General features: G+C 38.1%; 1 protein-coding gene and 2 pseudogenes across 3 annotated transcripts; all 3 read right to left on the reverse strand.

Annotated features, from left to right (window-relative positions):
• Positions 1–1,960: 1,960 nt before the first annotated feature.
• LOC145218503 (alpha-(1,6)-fucosyltransferase-like) lies at positions 1,961–4,693 on the reverse strand (annotated as a pseudogene). Its single transcript, XR_013857632.1, has 6 exons — positions 4,397–4,693; positions 4,068–4,320; positions 3,419–3,674; positions 2,810–2,989; positions 2,531–2,681; positions 1,961–2,275 (listed from the first exon to the last, which is right to left on the reverse strand). The product of XR_013857632.1 is annotated as an alpha-(1,6)-fucosyltransferase-like (transcript).
• Positions 4,694–9,812: 5,119 nt separating this feature from the next.
• On the reverse strand, positions 9,813–16,488 carry LOC145218501 (alpha-(1,6)-fucosyltransferase-like). 2 transcript variants are annotated; one of them, XM_080085915.1, is made up of 9 exons: positions 15,410–16,488; positions 14,725–14,830; positions 14,548–14,582; positions 13,938–14,065; positions 13,265–13,517; positions 11,665–11,920; positions 11,039–11,218; positions 10,745–10,895; positions 9,813–10,533 (listed from the first exon to the last, which is right to left on the reverse strand). In XM_080085915.1, the coding sequence occupies exons 2-9, from the start codon at positions 14,805–14,807 to the stop codon at positions 10,216–10,218; spliced, it is 1,404 nt and encodes a 467-aa protein (XP_079942041.1). In that variant the 5' UTR covers positions 14,808–14,830; positions 15,410–16,488; the 3' UTR covers positions 9,813–10,215. The 2 variants fall into 2 exon arrangements, with proteins under 2 accessions (XP_079942041.1, XP_079942042.1); XM_080085916.1 differs by lacking the exon at positions 13,938–14,065 and having other exon boundaries at positions 13,265–13,405; positions 14,725–16,488.
• Positions 16,489–17,018: 530 nt separating this feature from the next.
• LOC145220465 (uncharacterized) lies at positions 17,019–19,595 on the reverse strand (annotated as a pseudogene).
• Between the last annotated feature and the right edge of the window lie 223 nt (positions 19,596–19,818).

A 19,818-nucleotide genomic window follows, 5' to 3' on the forward strand; every position in this document is an offset into this window, starting at 1 on the left:
GCAGTCCACACAGGTGTTTTGCTGATCTTATTAGGCGAATTCTTTGAATGCAGGACAAAGAGGACGGTAGGAGACGATGGAAAACGAACAGGAAACAGTTTCTGTATAAAGCATGACATTAACACACTGCGCTTTAAATGCACAAATATAGCACAAATCTTAGCAACTGTTGTGGTAACCGGAGAGAGTAAATAGCAAGAATATTCAACTCGCATCAATTAGGTACACACCTAAACATACAATAACATATATCACCACAATGCGCCTTTATGACGTCACACACAGTCCTTACCAAGCTATTTAGGGCGACAGTACAGGAATAAGACAAACTTCACGCGAGGAGAAAACAGGAATACTGCGTAAATAAAATGCAACTTAAGCACCTTGTCTAAACCCAACTACACGTACAGTACAACTACTACAAAGCGAATGACATTTTAGGTCATTGCAGTTAAGTTCGCATTCATCATAATATTTCACGCTTGGGGAGACATTAAACACATATGTACAAAGTGACTTACCAATAATCGTCAACACGACAATAAACAGCCTTTTCTAGTTCAACCGACGCAGCACCGTGCTCCACGAAGTCAGCAACGAAAAGAATTAAACCACGTTGCGTTATCACACAAAACTGGCAGTCGATTATTACGTCACACAACGCAATATATTACCACACAAGCTGTACCGAGGAAAGGCGGGAATCAATAGAAAACGGCAATTACTGGCAAATAAGATGTAACACTTTGCATAGACATAATTAAATGTGCTCCGATATCAACTCAATGGATAAATTACTGTTTCACAAAAGCTAAAGACTGATTGTTTCTTGCCTTTTTGCTTTTTGAAAAACCTTCCATTTCAACGTCAATAAGTCTTGCTGCAAAAATGGTGGTATGCGTACATTGTTACATTGTTTACGCTTGTCAAACATACTGACCAGCTCATGTCGGCTTTAATGAAAAGCGTTTTTGGTCAAACATGTTAGAAGAAGGTGCTAAGGGGATTTTTTTTTAATTTTGGTTGTTTGGTGTGAATAAATCGTATGATAGTCGGCGGTTTTAAAATTTTCAAATAGTAATTTTTTAAGCACTTAAGGCCCAAACTAAATATATCGTTAAAGCTATATATAACTAAGTCACGCCTGCACAACATAAGACACGCTGGACGGTTTAATTGTAACTTACAAAAACAGTCTAATCTTCGGTTCCGCACATTCGGCGAGTGTCTGGTGCTTATATACCTGTTCAAGATGTGTTCTTAATATGCCTCATTTTTGAGATTTGTAGACGATCTTTCGTTTCATATGTTATTCTTTGTCACCGTCGACGTTATTTCTAATTATTCCGCTGTCATATTATTTCCAAACATAATAACAACGTTAATATGCGGCAAACGAAAAACAATCTTTCCTGTTGCGACCCCTGTACATTGAATTGTGCTGGCCTGATCTAAAAATTTTACTGGCCTGATCCAAAAAAACAAAAGTTTGAATTACAACTTGAAGTCTAACTATATTTATTTCCACCGAATGAGTTCAATAGTGAATTTGTGCACCAAAAATTAATATTTTGACTTCACTATAAAAATATTTTACCTGCCCCATAACTAGCGAAAACATTAAGGGTATGCTTGACCAAACGATACACCCGAAACCTTAAAGACGGTAAGCATAGGACGACACTAGCTTTTGTTTATAAAATGTCACTAATAATAGTTTCTTCGGGTGATAATTGTTCGCAAACAAAACCTTGAAAAAATACCGAAACAGGGCATGAAAAATGTGCTTTTACACTTGTCTATACTGTAAGACTTAATGAGATGGCTCAAAAGCAAAATTAAACTAAACACAAACAAATAATATCAAATTGCCATTTTTGTTGGAAAGTAAGGCATGGTGTCTAATAAACCGTTAAGATCCCAACAACCAACAAAATTTTTCATGTTCTGTCTTGCTTCAAGATCAATCAAAAAGATTTTGCATTCCAGCATATAAGGCTGTTGGCGGCAATGTCCTGACTTTCTCTTTCGGATAGGATCCCCTCTTTTCCGTTCTTATGTTTTTACCAACGCAAGTCCGCCTGCATTTTACTTCCTCAATGATGTCGCCCACTCGGAGTTTCAATTCTTTGGGATTGTCAGGGTTATAATCTTCAATGACTTCACGAAGCATTGTGATTTCACCCCAAGAAAAGTGTTCAACGTCGATTGAAGTTGCATACCTCAAGGGATTGTTGCTCTCTGCAACCATCACTTCATGGACCAGTCTACCGATCTGTAATGGAGTAAAAATATATTTAACCTTTATTTTTGAGTTTTAAAAAAAGATTTACTCCATACTTAGTTAATTCGGCATGGAGTATTGCCAATTTGGAATGATTTTTGGAATAAGTTTTTCAACTTTTACAACTCTTGTCTAGAAACTGCCCTTGAGCCATAAAGCTGACGATATATTGTTTTGTTGATCACCAAAACGGTTACACAAGGGTTTAAAACAAGTTTACAATTAGTTAATTTTTAAAACACTTACATTAGAAGTGAAAGTGCAGACCACGTAATCACACTGAGAGAGCAAGGCAACGTCGTACACAATTCCCCAAAATCCCTCGTCAGACGTTCGGCGTTGCTTTTGTGCAAAATAAGAATTGTTTGCTATCCATGAAAAGGAAAACTTCGGGTATCTATAGTATAAAACGAAAACAACACGTAAAACAAGATCGTTGAAATTTAGTGTAGTAAGTAAGATAAATAAGTTGTCAGGTAAGTTCTGTAAGAGTTTGGCCTGAAAAAGCAATAGCCTGTTTCTTACTTTTCTAAAGCCTCCTTGTGTATTGTGACGTCATCTGTTGCTAGAAACACGCGACGCGTGACGTTACCACCATTGACGTCGTCGTAATTGTCGCACCATTTTTCCACATGAATCATATATTCTTTAAGTGAATGAAAATCTGCTTCACCTTTCAATTTGTCAGTTCTTCGAATTTGGACACTTGTAACCAAAAAATGAAATTAAAATTCATTCACCTCACATTGTAAAAAATTTCAACAAAAAGTAACCGTCCGCCGTTTTCTTATAGTTGTTTATGTTGTGCTTTACGCTTTAGGAAGCATAACCCTACCAAACAAGTATATTTTGTGTTCTTTGTCGTGATTGAGTGGCAACCATCATAACAATCCCTTCTGTATTAAATGAAACTATTTTCCAACTACAAGTTTGGTTTCCGCCTTATTACTATCACCTGCAAACACAGGTGTGATTTCTTTCAGCATATTAATAATACGGTGAATTCAGTAACTTAATAACTCAAGCGATGAATTTCCGTTTTTGTTTAATTACATGATAAAGACGACAACAACTTACTTGAAAACATTCTACAAAAATGTAAAAATCGTTAATTGAGATGCATAATGTATTTACCCAACGATTGGATGCGAATAACCCAACTCTGCCTTATATTTATTTAGAGCCTGGGTGAGATTTGGTTGAGGACGAGTAATGTACATCATGATTTGGCCAAGCCACCAAATTTGGGGTTCGCTATATAAGGGTTGCAGCTTATCCTTCAAGCTTGTTGGGTATGAGTTTGGAGTGAATGGGGTGAAAGGACGAAATGCGCCCTTGATGAACCTTTTTACGACTCGAAACTTCACAGTCGTTTCACTTTCCCCTTTTCCTAAAGGAATCAGTTTATTTTAACGTATTGAAAAGCATTCAAAATTGCTTTAAAACGTAAAGTATGTTAGAACCAAAATTAATGCCATGTTCACCCAAACAAAACAGCAGTCTTTATGTCTGTTGAAACATTACTTTCTCTTTTGATGCAACATAATCATCTTAATCCAAACAAATCTAATTACAATAAGCCTATTAGTGACTCATGTTTATAATGTGTGTTTTGTCTATTTTCAACTAAGTGTAAGCACAGAAATGATATCAAATATACAACAATAGGGTCAAACTGATCAGCACTAACAATTATTCGACAAAAAAACGTTTGTACAATATGCCGACCATATTGTGTACACATAAAAATATGTCGACCATATTGTGTACACATAATACGTACCATATATCCATTTGGCTGCCTCATATTCATCTTCAGACCATTCACTGCATGTTTCACTTAGTGGCAGGTAAGCTTCGAAAATCGACTTGATTGATGGATAGGTTACCATCGTCATGTTGACCACTAATGTCCTATTGCTATCTATTGCCATGAGAAAACATATTCAAATGTGATGAAGCTGGCAGCCTAATCCACAACTGCTGGCTTCAATCTTGCATAGTAATTTTCGAGCTTCTGAGCAATTTTTGGGATTCTAAAGGCATTTATGAAATGTATTTTCATTGATTAGTTGCCACGCAAAGGTTTCTAGTAGCAAAACAATTATTTACTTGGATTCGGTTAATTCTTTTTTGAACAACGTCACGGATGTTCGCAAGTTCTACATGTTGAGTTTTGAATTTGGGAACTTCATTTTGCTGATTTGGTAAAACCAACCAATGTGCAGCTACGAGCTTCGTTGTTGCTAAAATAGTAGCGTTTAATTTAATACAAGTGTTAACACACATTTTGCTGATAAAACGAAAGAAAATGGCATTTACCTTCGGCCGAAGGGTGGAAGCAAGAGGGTTGTGCCACCAAACAGGGCGACAAATGCAAAAAATAACCTTCGTTTGCCCTGCATTCAGTTTTCGGCCCTGTTCTGAAGTAGCGAAAAATTCTACATTATACCACTTTTTTTATAGTACTACTTCATATAACTACTTTTCCTGAAAAGGTCAACATAATATGGCAAAATATATGTCGTTCTTTGAACTCAAGTGGTTAAGTTACACAACAGTATAGCTACATGTTTGTAAATTGAGATAACAAAAGAACATATTTATAAATTTGCTAACTTGTTTCCTTATATTATATTTTGGTACTAAGCATTTCCATTTCAGTATCCTACTATTTACCAAAGCCACCTGCGCAACTCTTACTTGAGGGACCTTGTCACGGTACGTGGTTGTCGCGTCTTGTAACGGTTACCTTGTACCCACCCCCTCTGTTATAACTTCCCCTTTGTCACAAAACAATCATTTACATCAGGGCTCTTTAACAGGGGGTTCCGCGGAACCCTAGGGTTCCGTACAACTCTCTCAGGGGTTCCATGAACTTTAAGGGTTCCGCAGGGGTTCCCCGACCTTTCTTGTACCAATTTAAAAATGATTCATAATATCATTGTGGCGAACAGCAACGCTTGCCTGTACAATCTAGTTAACCTTGTCTAGTTTACCAATTCCAGTTAACACATTGATCAATTGTGACGTAATAAACCAAGCTTTGTTACTCTGTGGCCGAAGTGCGAGACAAATACAGAAACGACCAATCCAAGTAACATGGCAAATCGTTTCAGTGAATCGTTTTATTGAAGTCAACTTGTATTATGTGCTTGGGGTGTGTTGATTAAAAACAGTGTCGTAGGCAACAGAACATTTTGGTCGGTACCAAATATTTTGTGACTTTTAACAAGTTGTTGAATAACAAATCCAAGATCATCCGCTATTCCTATTTCCTGAGTAACACTAGGCGTTAGGGATGTGCAAAAACTGCAAATGTTCTGTTTGGTCGAGTACCGAGCATCTCAAGTTAATGCTCAGTGCGTTATGACGTCACAAAAACTCCCCATTCTACGTTAGTTTCAACTCTACAAGGTCTTTTAAGTCACCAGTGGTGTATTACGCTGTAGCATGCCCATGAAGTGGGCGTTTTTCCACCATCTAATTATTAGATGTATCAGATTCTAATCATAAAAAACAGCGATGCTCGGTACCGAGTACTCGGGTTCTGGCTCGGCTCGTCCCGGCCCGGCCCATCCCTACTAGGTGCAAAAGGTGTTTTCTCTAATGACTGGTGATGTTTACTTCGATATTTACTTAAAGTCTTACAATTTCTTGTTCTATCGTTATGCTCAGAGAGCTAATAAAAAACCAAGTGTCTTTTTAATAATTATTTCCTAAAAATTCCATTTTGCCAATTTAGCAACTAACATGTGCATACTTCGACCCCTTTGGCCACGCCACTGGTTAAAAATGCACACATTTTCTGGAGCCTTTTGTATTGCATGCTTAGGCCTTGGTTCCATACACCAAGTTGCATATTTAATTAAGTTTTTCGTCCAACTGGTGTACAGTTATACAAATTAGTCGCTTTCATACATATAACCCACAAAAGACTCTAATGAAAAAATTTAATAGATTTGTACAGTCATATAAAGGAATTTTTTAATGTGCTACATGGCCTGGATCTATACACTTTAAATTTTTTTCCCACTCTTCCTGGGGGTTTAACTGTTTATAATAAACAAATTTATACATTTGGTATGTGTCCAAACTCGACGCAAACAGTCGCTGCTAACAAGATTTTTTAGGAAGAATAGACCAACAGTCCAGAAAATACTTTATAATTAACAATTAACCGGCCTTATGTTTGTATTTCACTTTAAAATAACCGCCATATCTTTTTTGCGCAAAGCTAAAAACCTTGAATGGCATTCGGTTCGGCAGTCATGTAATTTTACCCTTGCGGATCGAAATCGTGACGTCACACAATGCGCATCAACGATACGGTTCGATTCGCTCATGTAAACAGGCTTGCCTGTAACTAAAGCAATTATGCAATTGGTTGCATCATTATCGTAAAAAAGCTGGTCACTATTACTTAAGAATATACAATCTTGCTTCAAAGTCAATGTGTACCTACGGCGATAATTTAGCAACAGTTTGGACTCACAATGGTCAAGTAGGCACTTTGATTTCAAGCAACTGCTGTTGCACACACAAGATGCGATGAGGCTTAGCTTAGACCTCTTAACTAACTGAAGTACCCCACCCCGACTGAACTATAGCATGTAATTACTTGTCACCAGTTGCAATAATAAATCATATAGGTCGAAACAGTAACAGTAACATACTATAGGTACAATCTTGCTGTTTATAAACTTCTTCTTAGCTGTGAAAATTTTACTAAACTCCTTACAATCTGACATGGCTTCGAGCTATAGACACGAAAAAACAATTCAGATATGGATGGACTATTAGATGGATTCGTATGCGTAACAAAGCACATCACAGCAAAATGGTAAACAAAGTATTTGCTTCATTCCGTTCGTTTCAAGCAAAATCAAACGGAAATACATGTTGCTGATACGTTTAAAAATGCTACTGTGTGGTGCAGCGTATTATAGTCTTTACATACAGAGAACTAAAAATGTTCGAAATAAACTCATTGAATAAGTAACCGTTTCACTAAAGTGAAAGACTAATTGTTTCTTGACTTTTGGCTGAAAAAACATTCTATTTCAACATCAATATGTCTTACCGCAAAAACGCTCTTATGCGTACATTTGTTTGCACTTGTCAAATATACTGACCAGCACATGGTCGTTTTAATGACATGCTTTCTTAGTGAAACATGTCGACAGTAACTGCTAACGGAATAAAGTTTTAAATTTTGTTGTTTGGTGTGAAAGAATCGTATGGGATGTAGGTCGCAGTGGTTCACAAATTTTCAAATAGTTTTGCTATAACAGTCCATTTGTAATTTCCTATGCACTTAAGGCCCCCGCTTAATATATCGTAGAAGTTATGCATGTCTAAGTCACGCCTGCACAGGGGCGGCTCGTGCGAGGGGCTGCGGAGCAGCACCCCCTATATTTTTACTTGACATTCCTATTCCAAATTGTTATACAAAACAATCCATACATACAGTTTTTATGTTTAATCTGTGTATATTACGAATAATTTTTATGGCATTAATCGGCTTTTTATTAAAATAAAAATAATAATAATATATTATCTATGGTTGAGCTGCAGCTCTAGTTCCGTGACGTTTCATGACGTTTTGCAGTTGTGCGCATGCGCACTTGGAAAAACTGCATGCCGGGCGAAATAGACGACAGGGGCCCGAGGGGGTTGTGGCTCGCGCAGCACCTCCCGTGACGTAGCGCTAGTTGTGTTGTCTGCTTGAGCTCCAAAGCCAAACCCGTGTACTGTATTTTTAAGTTCGACAGTGAGTACAGTTAAATAATTATTTTGCCATCTTTAATTTTATCGTTTGACTGTTAGTCGTGACTTTTTAAGATGACTATAAGTTGGTTTCAGTTTTTGCAGTTATCATTGAATTGAAAAGGTGTATCTAACACCTTGAAAAGAAAAAAGGTCATCTAACACCTTGAAAAGTCACGATTCCCTTTATAATAAATAACTGAATTAAAAAGTTTTTAGAAAATGTGGGACAAAATATCTGCTACTCCGAATATGTTATGCAGGATTAAGCAACAACAAGAAGTACCCAGTTTTAGTTCTTATCGCCACCAAAGAAATAATAGTTTTGTGACTGTAAAGTTAAATGCCTCACTGAAAGTGGAGACAATTTAAAGTTTTGGTTTCTTAACACACCATGTGGCCAGTATTTGCAACCAAGTGCAATCATGTGTATTGATATAATGGACATGTACTGTTTGTCCACAGTAGCTGCTAAATTGCTTCACAGGAAGTGTTTCTTAGGAATGAACATTCTACAGGAAAGCTAGTAGTGACCACCAAGCACATCCTATTGTTGACAAAGAAAAGCTAGTTACTGAAATGAAAATGTTTCTGTAGATCTGATGTTCATGATTACTTGAAAATAATCTAGTTGATGTTTTGACAAGTGAAATTACTATAGGATGAAAAATCCTTTTTGCTGTTTCCATGAGTCCTTCAAAGACAAAACAGTTCTTTTCAACACTGAAAAGTATGCAACATTTTCTTAGGAACACCACTTTTTCCCAAAAACTTGTGTGGCGAATTTTTAGCACTTCACCTTTTGTAGTAATGAACTGTTCAACTCCTTGCTTTTCACACACCTACGTGCACTTATAACAATCGTTTTGCTGACTCTGTTATTATTGTTGTGTTTAATTGGTTTGTTTTGCCTGTGCCGGATTAACCATTAGGCAAAGTAGGCACGTGCCTACAGGCCAGTCAATAATCCAGGCCACTTTTTGGATTTGGCAACACTCTAATTTTTTAGTGGCAACCCTGGTTTTTGGGCCACTTATGAAATGTGCCTACAGGCCAGCAGACCCTTAATCTGGCACTGTGTTTTGCCAATCATATGTTCACTATATCATATTTCCACGGCATATATCTAGTTTTGCCACACACTGTATACATATATCTTGTTTTTCTGGACTCCATTCACCTATTTGTTTTATATTGTAATAGTTGTCTTTTCTCTGTTTGTATGATCGCCCTTTCCCCGCCACTAATTTATGCTTGATTGATGTATCGTTACCCGGATGTGCCTTTGATCGTCACGTGATTGTTTCTTTCACGTACGTGGCCGCGTCGCACGTGCGAGTAAAATAATGTAAAATAAAAGGTCAGTCTTCCTCTGGGCGCCGTGCGAGTTACACCTGTTGGTTTCTGTATACTGGCGTTTACTGATTATTGAGCGCAGCGTATTGAAGTTGGAAATACGTGTTGTTTTACGCCAGTGTATTTTATCGCTTTTACTCAAACAAGGCGCCCGTTAGTGAAACCAATTTGTGGTCTTTCTATGGCTTAGTGGTGAGCCGTTATTGCAGGGTTGGGACCGTTTCCAAATTAGGGAGGCAGTTCTGGTTTTAAGGTATAGAATTAGGCTTAAGAGATTGGTTGGAATTTAACATCGCCACTTAAAAGATCTATTAGCCGAATTCCCAAAGCTGCCGAAATAATTCCGTAACACTTGCAGTGCTAGCACTAAAGAGAAAAACAGTTTCTTGGTTGTCATTTGGAATCAAATAATAAAATATTTTAATTTCACAACACAAATATTAGTTCCTCACTCTAAACATATATTTTACCTACCCAATAACTAGCGAAAGGACTTGACAAACGATACACCAAAACATTAAAGACGCTACGCATAGAACGCCAGTAGTTTCTGTATAAAATTTCACCAAAAAGATTTTTACCAGGCGTCAATTGTTCGCAAACATAACCTTGAATAAGTACCTAAATCGGACATACAAATGTGCTTTTACGCTTGTCTACTGTACGACTTTTTAAGATGGCACTAAAGCAAAATTAAACTAACAATAAAAAATCATTTTAAATTGCCACTTTTGGGGGGAAAAGTAAGGCATGGTGTTTATTATAAGATCCTAACAACCAAACTTTTTTTAATGTTCTTTCTTGCTTCAAGATCGATTAAAAATATTTTGCATTCCTGCATATAAAGCTGTTGGCGGCAATGTCCTGACTTTCTCTTTCGGATAGGATCCCCTCTTTTCCGTTCTTCTGTTTTTACCAACGCAAGTCCGCCTACATCTAACATTCTCAATGATGTCGCCTACTCGAAGCTCTAATTCTTTGGGATTGTCAGGATAATAATCTTCAATGACTTCACGAAGCATTCTGATTTCACCGACAGAAAAATGTTCAACGTCGATTGAAGTTGCATACCTCAAGGGATCATTGCTCTCTGCAACCATCACTTCATGGACTAGTCCACCGACCTGTAATAGAGTTAAAAGATGTTTAACTCTTATTTTTGAGTTTTGAAAAATGTTTACTGAATATTTGTTAAGCTAAATTAATTCTGCATGGTGTACTGGCAATTTGGAACATTTTTTGGTACAAGTTGTACAACATTTTTGTTTCTTGTTGGTCGAAAATTTTCACTTTTTAAAAAAAAATTCAAAATAAAATATTTTTTAAAACACTTACATTAGAACTGAAAGTGCAGACCACGTAATCACACTGAGAGAGCAAGGCAACGTCGTACACAATTCCCCAAAATCCCTCGTCAGACGTTCGGCGTTGCTTTTGTGCAAAATAAGAATTGTTTGCAATCCACGAGAAGGAAAACTTTGGGTATCTATAGTATAAAACGTAAACAAAAGATCGAAGAAAATTAGTGTATTAAAAATGAAAATGTTTGAAAACCTCTGATATGATAAATTTACTATCTGGAAACATTTATCATACTTTGAGATTGATAACCATTAGCCAATTTCTTACTTGTCGAGAGCCTCCTTGTGTATTGTGACGTCATCTGTTGCAAGAAACACGCGACGCGTGACGTTACCACCATTGAAGTCATCGTAATTGTCGTACCATTTTTTCACATGAATCATATATTCTTCAAGTGAATGAAAATCTGCTTCACCTTTCAACTTGTCAGTTCTTCGAATGTGGACACTTGTAATCGCAAATGGAAATTAAAATTAACATTCATGCACCTTGCTAATGTTTTTCAACAAAAACAAATTTAACTGTGATTTTAAAGCAAACGTCCGCTGTATTGTTGAAATTGTTTATGTTGTGCTTTAAGCTTTAGGAATCATAACCTTGCCAGACAAGTATCGTTTGTGTTCTTTGTCATGCTTGAGGCGCAACCACCACAACACTCTACTTTTTTGATAAATTAAACAAATATTTACCGACCACAAGTTTGGCTTCGCCTTATTACCATAGTAATTGCTTTCAGCATACCAATGAATACGGTGAATTCAGTAGCTTAATAAATCCAGCGCTGAATCTTTGTTTTTTTAATTAATAACATCTTAATAAAGTCTACAACAAATTATTTGAAAACATTCTACAAAAATGTAAAAATCGTAAATTGAAACGAATATTCTACTTACCCAACGATTGGATGCGAAAAACCCAACTCTGCCTTATATTTATTCAGAGCCTGGGTAAGCTTTGGTTGAGGACGAGTAATGTACATCATGATTTGACCAAGCCACCAAATTTGGGGTTCGCTATATAAGGGTTGCAGCTTATCCTCCAAGCTTGTTGGGTATGAGTTTGGAGCGAATGGGGTGAAAGGACGAAGTCCACCATTGATGAACATTTTTACGACCCGAAACTTCACAGTCGTTTCTCTTTTTCCATTTCCTGAAGAAAAAATCAGCTTTTTAGCTGTTTTTTAGGCTTAATATTCACAAAGCTTTAACACAAATCTCTAACACGAATTTCAAAAAAATGTTTTGAACGTGTTTAGTTTGTTAGAACCAAATTTATTCATACACTCCGCCCCAAAAAACAGCTGTCCCAAGGTTTATTTCTGTTAAAACATTAGTTGTTTGCTTGATACAACAGAATCATACTTCTTCTAAATCTAGTTACAATAAATCTATTGGTGACTCATGTTTTAAATGTGAGTTTTGTCTGTTTTCAAACGGCGGCTCTCGAGCCACATACGGCTCTTTGAGACAACACATTTTTTTGTGTTGCGGCTCTGCGTCTCAAGAAAACACAGCATTCAATGTTGTGTCGGAATGTGGAAAGTTTCATTTACTTAAACTGTGTACCTAATATGCAAGGAACCAACTAACAACAAAAAGTGGAATGTCGTGAGATATAAAAACGTTTTTACAGTGGCATTTTATTTCAAATTTAAAAAGTCTTGGTCCCATTTTTGTTCAGTGTGAAATTGGTCCGAACTTCGATTGGTTATAGAGAGGTAAAGGTTGGTGACCCCTGATATATGTGCGTATTGTTTCATGGATAGTAAGAGTAGTGAGCTTAGCCTAATAAACTTCAACCAAACAGAAGCCTACGCAGAAAGTTAATTGACCAGGATCAGTATATTGTATCTAACTTTTTCTGGTGTCGCCATCCATGTGACTTCCAAATATTCTAAATTTATTTCGGAATAGAAGTGTGTGGATCGCAAAAAAGGTTAACTCAGCGGTTCTCAAACTGGGGTCCGCGGTCCTTTATTGGGGCATTTTGCGTGAACCGCGGAAAGGTGGAAATAATTCTATGTGCTTATTTGGCGTCAGTTTGTGCCACTGAATAAGTTTGAATCAAAGTGAAAGTGATAATCGTCCGTCTCCATTGCTAAACAAAAGGCTTTATTGCATGACAACTAACAAAAATGCAATTGTTCGCGCACAATTGTAATGTTTTTGTCTTGCCTGTAATGTCAGATTTGGATCATTGTTATGCGCAATTTTGCATAACTAGCTAAAATCCTGCAATCAACTTTAATTTTTCTATAATACACATTCAGGCTTACGTACAGCGAGTTTTCGAAATAATGGAAAAGGGTCCTTACAGAAAAAATAACCAAAAAGTTTGAGAAAAACTGGGTTAACGCAACCGAGATAAATTTTGTCACCGATATTTTGTATCATAAAATATGGCAACCCTACAATATATTTACCATATTGTGTGAACAAAAAAGCTATGTGTCATTGAATATATTGTTTCGCCACTTTGTAGGTCAAAACGTACCATGTATCCATTTGGCTGCCTCATATTCGTCCTCAGACCATTCACTGCATGTTTCACTTAGTGGCAGGTAAGCTTCGAACATGGACTTGATTGATGGATAAGTTACCATCGTCATGTTGACTACCAATGTCCTATTGCTACCTATTGCCAATAAGAAACATACTCCAATGTAATGAAGCAGGCAGCCTAATCCAGCATTCCTAGGTTCGATCTTGCATAGTAATTTTCGAGCTTGTGAGCAATTTTTTGGATTCTGAGGATTTTATAAAACGTATTTTTATTAATCAGTTGCCACGCAACGGTTTCAAGAAATAAAACAGGCTACTCTAAACTACGCGTAAAAACGTATGCAACTTTTAAAAATGTTGACGGTTAGGGCTTTTAGGGTCTGGGTGAGGGTTTATAATAAAAATAACACTAAAATTTAGTAATAGATGCCCAGTTTAGGCTTAATATTCACATGTGTGTTGAGAGTGGTATTAAATACCGTATGGTGCCGAATGTTAACACTTAAAATTAAGCCCAAAAGGTATCTGAGATTAAATTATATATTTTTGTTATAAACCCTCACCCAGGCCCTAATAGCCCTAACCGTCAACATCTTAGTTAGTTTTTTTTAGTAGATTGCGTAGATTGCGTATTTTAGAGCAGCCCAAATAAAACAGTTATTTACTTGGATTTGGTCAATTCTTTTTTGAACAACGTCACGGATGTTCGCAAGTTCTACATGTTGTGTTTTGTATTTGGAAACTTCGTTTTGCTGATTTGTAAAAACCGACCAATGTTTGAGCTTCGATGTGGCTAAAATAGATAAGTTTAATTTAATACATCTGTTAACACAAAGTAAACCATTTGTACGTGTTACATCGCCATTGTAAATATTATTGTGTTTTCTATGTTTCCCTTCCGCAGCCCTAACTCACTTGTATGGCGCAATATTGTGCAACCTGGTGACAGTATCAATCACACATTTGGTGCTTATGATGTCACAACCCCGGTATTGTTTTACTGAAGTCACGTGTTGTAAGCGAGGCTGCCTCGTGTTTATTACCGACTGGGTGTTATAGGAAATTTCTGCTAACTAATCTGTTGTCGGTCGTCAAATTTGTAATTGTGCATTTATAGACCATTGATTCTACAGTCGTCAGCCAAAGCTGCTGTAAATAACTGATTTTTTCAACTAGTATAGACGACGAAAAATAGGTTTCGAGGTTGCCTCAAGTGCGTAACAGGTTTACAACAAAAACAGTTTACTAAAGCATTGTACCGTTATTTTCACTTACTGTTACTCAGAATCCAGTGGCTGTCGTGGCTTAATCTAAACAGAAACATTTGTGTTACAGTTATCGTTGTATACTTTCAACGCAATTTTAAGTCAGTATAGAAAAACCTGACTGATTTTGATTCGGTGTACTTGCTTTCAGCAAGTTTCTGATAAAACAAAAGAAATTAGCATTTACCTTCGGCCAAAAGGTTGAAGTAAGATGGTTGTGCCTCCAAACAAGGCGACAAATGCAAAAAATAACCCTCGTTTGCACTGCATTCAGTTTTCGGACCTTTCCTGTGCTGAAGTAGTAAAAAATTCTAGATTATACGGACTACTACTTAGCCTGAAAAGGTCAATAAACTTTGTCACGGTACGTGGTAGTCGCGTCTTCTAACGGTTACCTTGTAGATGATTGTTATAACTTTTTTTCACACTATTATTCTAACAATCATCTACATTCCAGGACATGGTTTGCACAACCTTTTCGTTATTGGCGGTCACATCGTAGGTCCTTATGAAAATAAGAATATTCAAATACCCCATGTACTGGTGCCCGAAAGACAGATTGATTTTTATCTTTATCCAAATATTAAACTGAACGATTTGGCTATCAGCCTTGCGGTCACAGGTAGTGCACCTCTGATCTAGCAATAAATATAATTTGTAAATAAAGTGTGTAATTGTCCGTTCATTATCGCAGAAAACCTAAGTTTTTCGGGTATTTACAGAATAATGCATAATCTCAAAAAAAAAATAACAAATGACGATTTTTCTAAATGTTAACATGATATAGGCCTATAACCGAACTTTAAATATACAATCTTGCTTCAAATCAGTGTGTCCGTACAGCGATAAATTTAGCGATAGGTTGCACTCACTATGGTCAAACAGCCACTTTGATTCCAAACAACTGCTTAACCATTGTGAATCCATTTCCACTGTGGTTTATGCCTATTTATGGCACACTAAATGCGGAAAAGCTTAGACCTCTTTCCTAACTGGAGTACTGTACACCGGCTGAACTATACCCTGTACGGCTAGTGTCTTGTATCCACACTAGAAATAATTACACGTGATCTAACTTGTTTTGGTAGTTAAACATTTCATTCATCAGCATTTTTTCCTGTTTTTCCTGGTCATGTTTTTTTACATGACCAAGCACATTATTACACTGCATATATATTACACTGTTATTATTACATGCTCACTTAAAACCACTGTCGTTTGGAGTGATTTGTTGTGTATGCACCTATTAAAATAATGTCCCTGTGTTGTATCAAAACAATCGCTGCTGCTCGGAGTTTTTCTTTTTCAGTTGCAACATTGCCAGTTCACCACCATCCAAATACACAAAGTGTCATGAAACGGAAAAAGCTGAGCTGATGGTGCCCTCCTACTCCTATATCCCACGAACCCATGGACGCATTTATCTATGTATTTTCTATTTAATTGCTTTTTCCGTGCCGTTTTTTTTTAGTTCTTTCTTTTCTTCTTTTTTTATCTCTTTCTTATGTTGTACAGCTATCATGTTCTATCGTCACTATATTTGTGCTGCACCCTTTCTTCTGGCGCCGGAAACTATCCAACAGGGTTTCTTTTGGTGGTTTCTTTTGGTGGTTTCTTTTCCTGTTGAACCCCACCCTCTTTCCCTAACACGGGTGGTTAGCTTTTAGGTCCCAACCTGACTGGTTCCACCAACGTTTTCCCCCAGTCTTGATGTCCCAATGCGCCAACCTCACCCTCTGATGTGAGTCCCTGCCACATAACGCTTTAAGTAACGGTGTAGCTGCAGCGCGTTTATCATTTTTCCACCAATTGTGCCCCTACCTTTGTCGCGCTTTATAACGTCCCAACGTTGCGCAGCTATTTCCGGCTTGGTGAATATTTTAGCGCAATTGTGCTGCTACGATTTGTATCACCGGCGAAATAAACTCAACTCAACTCAAGCCGGATAGTTTGTTACGTCTCGTTTATTCGTTTCAAGCTACATGGCTTGATTACTTCCGCTGGCTTATTGCGAGCCGGATATGTTCATGTCACATTAAAGCAATCCTATAACCACTCGTGCTACAGCTGCTGCGTTTCCTAATTTTTCATTGTACTTGTCTACATGTCTGCATTCCTCCAAGATAATCACTTCACATTACGCATTAATTCCAGTGGTGGGATTTACCCTGTTCTATGGAAGCATCTCACGAACTTTTTTGAGATCAGCGAACCGATTAGCATTACTGGTTACTGTCAATGCACTTTTTGTAACAGAACCGGCTGAAAAACATGACTTCTGATAGAACCGTCCGACATAAAAGTTGAATTCCACCACTGATTACTTCAAAAATGATACAAAAAACACATGTGTGGCATGTCAAGTTAAAATAAATAAAACAAAATAAACTAGAATAGTGGTTTTCCTATATATTGCCAGTTTATATATACTACATCATATTTAACGATGTATCACATATACCATTTACTATATTTATAATGGATATGTATATATTTGGTACCTACATTTCATTGGGCACTTTATATCATAATTGTTTCTGCAAGCATAATCTAATGGGTCCCCACACATGCGATTTGGTAACAGTAAAAATAGGGCACAATCATTGTTAAACTGAAATAGTGGTTTTCCTATATATTCCATTTTACAGAAACTGTGCCATATTTACGCACCATTCATTATAATTTCACCTCCGTCAGCGATCATTGTCTCGCGGCGTGCGAATGTTGTCAGATAATGATATGCCGCCGATCGCGGCAGGAGGGGCCTGTCGTTAACCGTCATAAGACGCAAAACTGCGTGATACAACAATTGCATAACTAACGTTTTTAAATGATCCACAAACATATCTTAATTGCACAGTGCGAAAAGACTGCCTGATAGCACGTCCAGTTATGCGCGAGGCCGAGAGATTCGCTTTTCAGTGGGCAGGTTTGCGCTTTTCGTGTCCAATTGGGCTTTTTTCGACATGGACTTGCTCGTTGTTTTCATGAGGTGGAAAATGGATGAGTCCAACTATTTAAACTTTTAACAAAGTTTTAACATTTTTTTTTCCTAAATAGCTCTTTATTTGTTGAATTATGATTTTTAATCCGTACATAGCGTTCCTTGGCGCCGTTAAGTTTCTACATACCAACAATATGATTGCTTAGCTGGACTTTTTATGTCCAAAACCTGTTCTGAAACAGTTTTATTAACGCTTTTATTTTGAGAAGTCACGTTACACAGGTGTAACAAATCGTGCTGCGTTATCGCTCTGCATTTCGAAACACCAATAAGTTGACCTACATTAACGTTTACAGCGCAATATAACTAACATCGTAACATCTTAATTCCAAGCAGTGAGTTAATGGTAAAGTGACGCGGAAAACTTTGAATAGCCTCGACTTTGTTGGGAAGGGGCCGGGCGCCGGTACTGTCAACGCGATGCCCCAGAAAATCGATTTGGGAAACTCCAAACTTGCACAGGTTGATGACAAGGCCATGGTCGGAAAGTTGTTTGAAAAGACGCTTTAAAGGGTCGGAGTGCTCGGAAAGAGACTTGCTTGCGACGAGGATATCATCAAGATAGACGAACACAAAGTCCAAAGATTGACAATTGACATACCGTATCCATCAGTCGCTGAAAGGCTTGTGCCGCGTATTTAAGGCCGAATGGCATGCGAAGGAATTCAAAAGGGCCAAAAGGGGTAATGACCGCGGTTTTCGCGATGTCATCAGGTGCCACAGGAACCTGGTGATAGCCGCGAACTAGGTGAATTTTGGAAAAAACGCTAGATCCTGCCAACCGAGCCGAAAAATCATGAAGGTGAGGAATTGCGTAACGATCAGGCTGAGTAGCTGCGTTAAGACGCCGGTAATCGCCACAGGGGCGCCACCCACCGGACGACTTTGGAACCATGTGCAGTGACGAGGCCCATGGACTGAAGGAACGTCGAATAATGCCCAGTTGCAGCATGTTGTGAAATTCCTTTTTAGCGAGGCTGAGTTTCTCGGGAGGGAGACGACGAGCGCGAGAGTGCACGGGTGGGCCGTTAGTGGGAATGAAATGCTGAACTCCATGCTTGGGAAGCGACTGTGGAAATTGGGAGTTGTTATTCCTGGAAACTCGGCCAATAGTCGAGCATAGAATAGGTTGCCTATTGCGAGGGCCATCGTGGCAGTTAGGGATTGCCGGCTTCCTCGTTTCCCTGTTGTGACAATGCACAAGGGTGACGACACTTAATCGCATCTCTGCCAAAACGACGATGATAAAAGCAGAGAGACTTTGAGTCAGGCATTGCCTGTGGTGAAGCTGATCGAGACTTCCTACCTCGTTTTTTTTGTGCTGGTCGGGAGAAAACCCATTGCGCCGAACGTTCGACAGTGCGGGTTCCGTAGGCGTCTGATTCCCTGACCATATCGCATCAGCTTTGCGGGTCAAGAGCCGCGGATCGCTAATTTCCTCTCCGCTCAGGCGTGTGCGGATATACTCAGGCAATCGCTCCAAAGACAGTTGTTGGAAAGCAAAATATTCCTTTGCATCGCCAAGTAATGCAAACATGTCATCCATTAAAGCGGATGGCATTCTGTCGCCCAAAGGAGGCATATGAAGTAACCGCATGGCCCTCTGTGGGCGCGAAAGACAAAAGATTTCTACCAAACGTGTCTTGATTGCCTCGTATTTGTCTGTGTCTGTAGAGCTTTCTAGCAGGTCTATAAGACGATTTGCTGTGTCCTGATCTAGAGCCGAAACGACATAATAGTACTTCGTGAGATCTCCTGTAATGCTTTTTAGAGCGAACTGTGCCTCCGCTTGCTGAAACCAAACTCGTGGCTGAGCTGTCCAAAACGTAGGTAACTTTACTGCTACAGCATTCTCTGAGTTTGTGGCTTCTGTCATAATGCAAAAATAGCGTTTTTGCACGCTTGGGGTCACCAAATGTAGCGAGGTGTTTATTCGAGGTACATCGTAATAGAATAACACAATTTGCGAATACGTCGCATAAGACGAGAGTCAGAGAAAGAAGGCAATCTGTCCGGTTCGCTGTAGTATGAAAGCACACCATAACGGTAGTGAGAGAGGCCGCTACAACCTATTGCTATTGGACAATGATGTCAGAGTGATCTATACACTTTGAATGTTTCTTCCAACTCTTCCTGAGGGTTTAACTGTTCACAATAAACAAATTCATACATTTGGTATGTGTCTAAACTCGAAGCAAACAGTCGCTGCTAACAAATTAATGTAGATTTTTTCGGAAAAATAGACCAACAGTCCAGAAAATACTTTATAATTAACAA

This window comes from Phallusia mammillata, chromosome 3, assembly GCF_965637545.1.
Source record: "Phallusia mammillata chromosome 3, kaPhaMamm4.hap1.1, whole genome shotgun sequence".
Lineage (NCBI taxonomy): Eukaryota > Metazoa > Chordata > Ascidiacea > Phlebobranchia > Ascidiidae > Phallusia > Phallusia mammillata.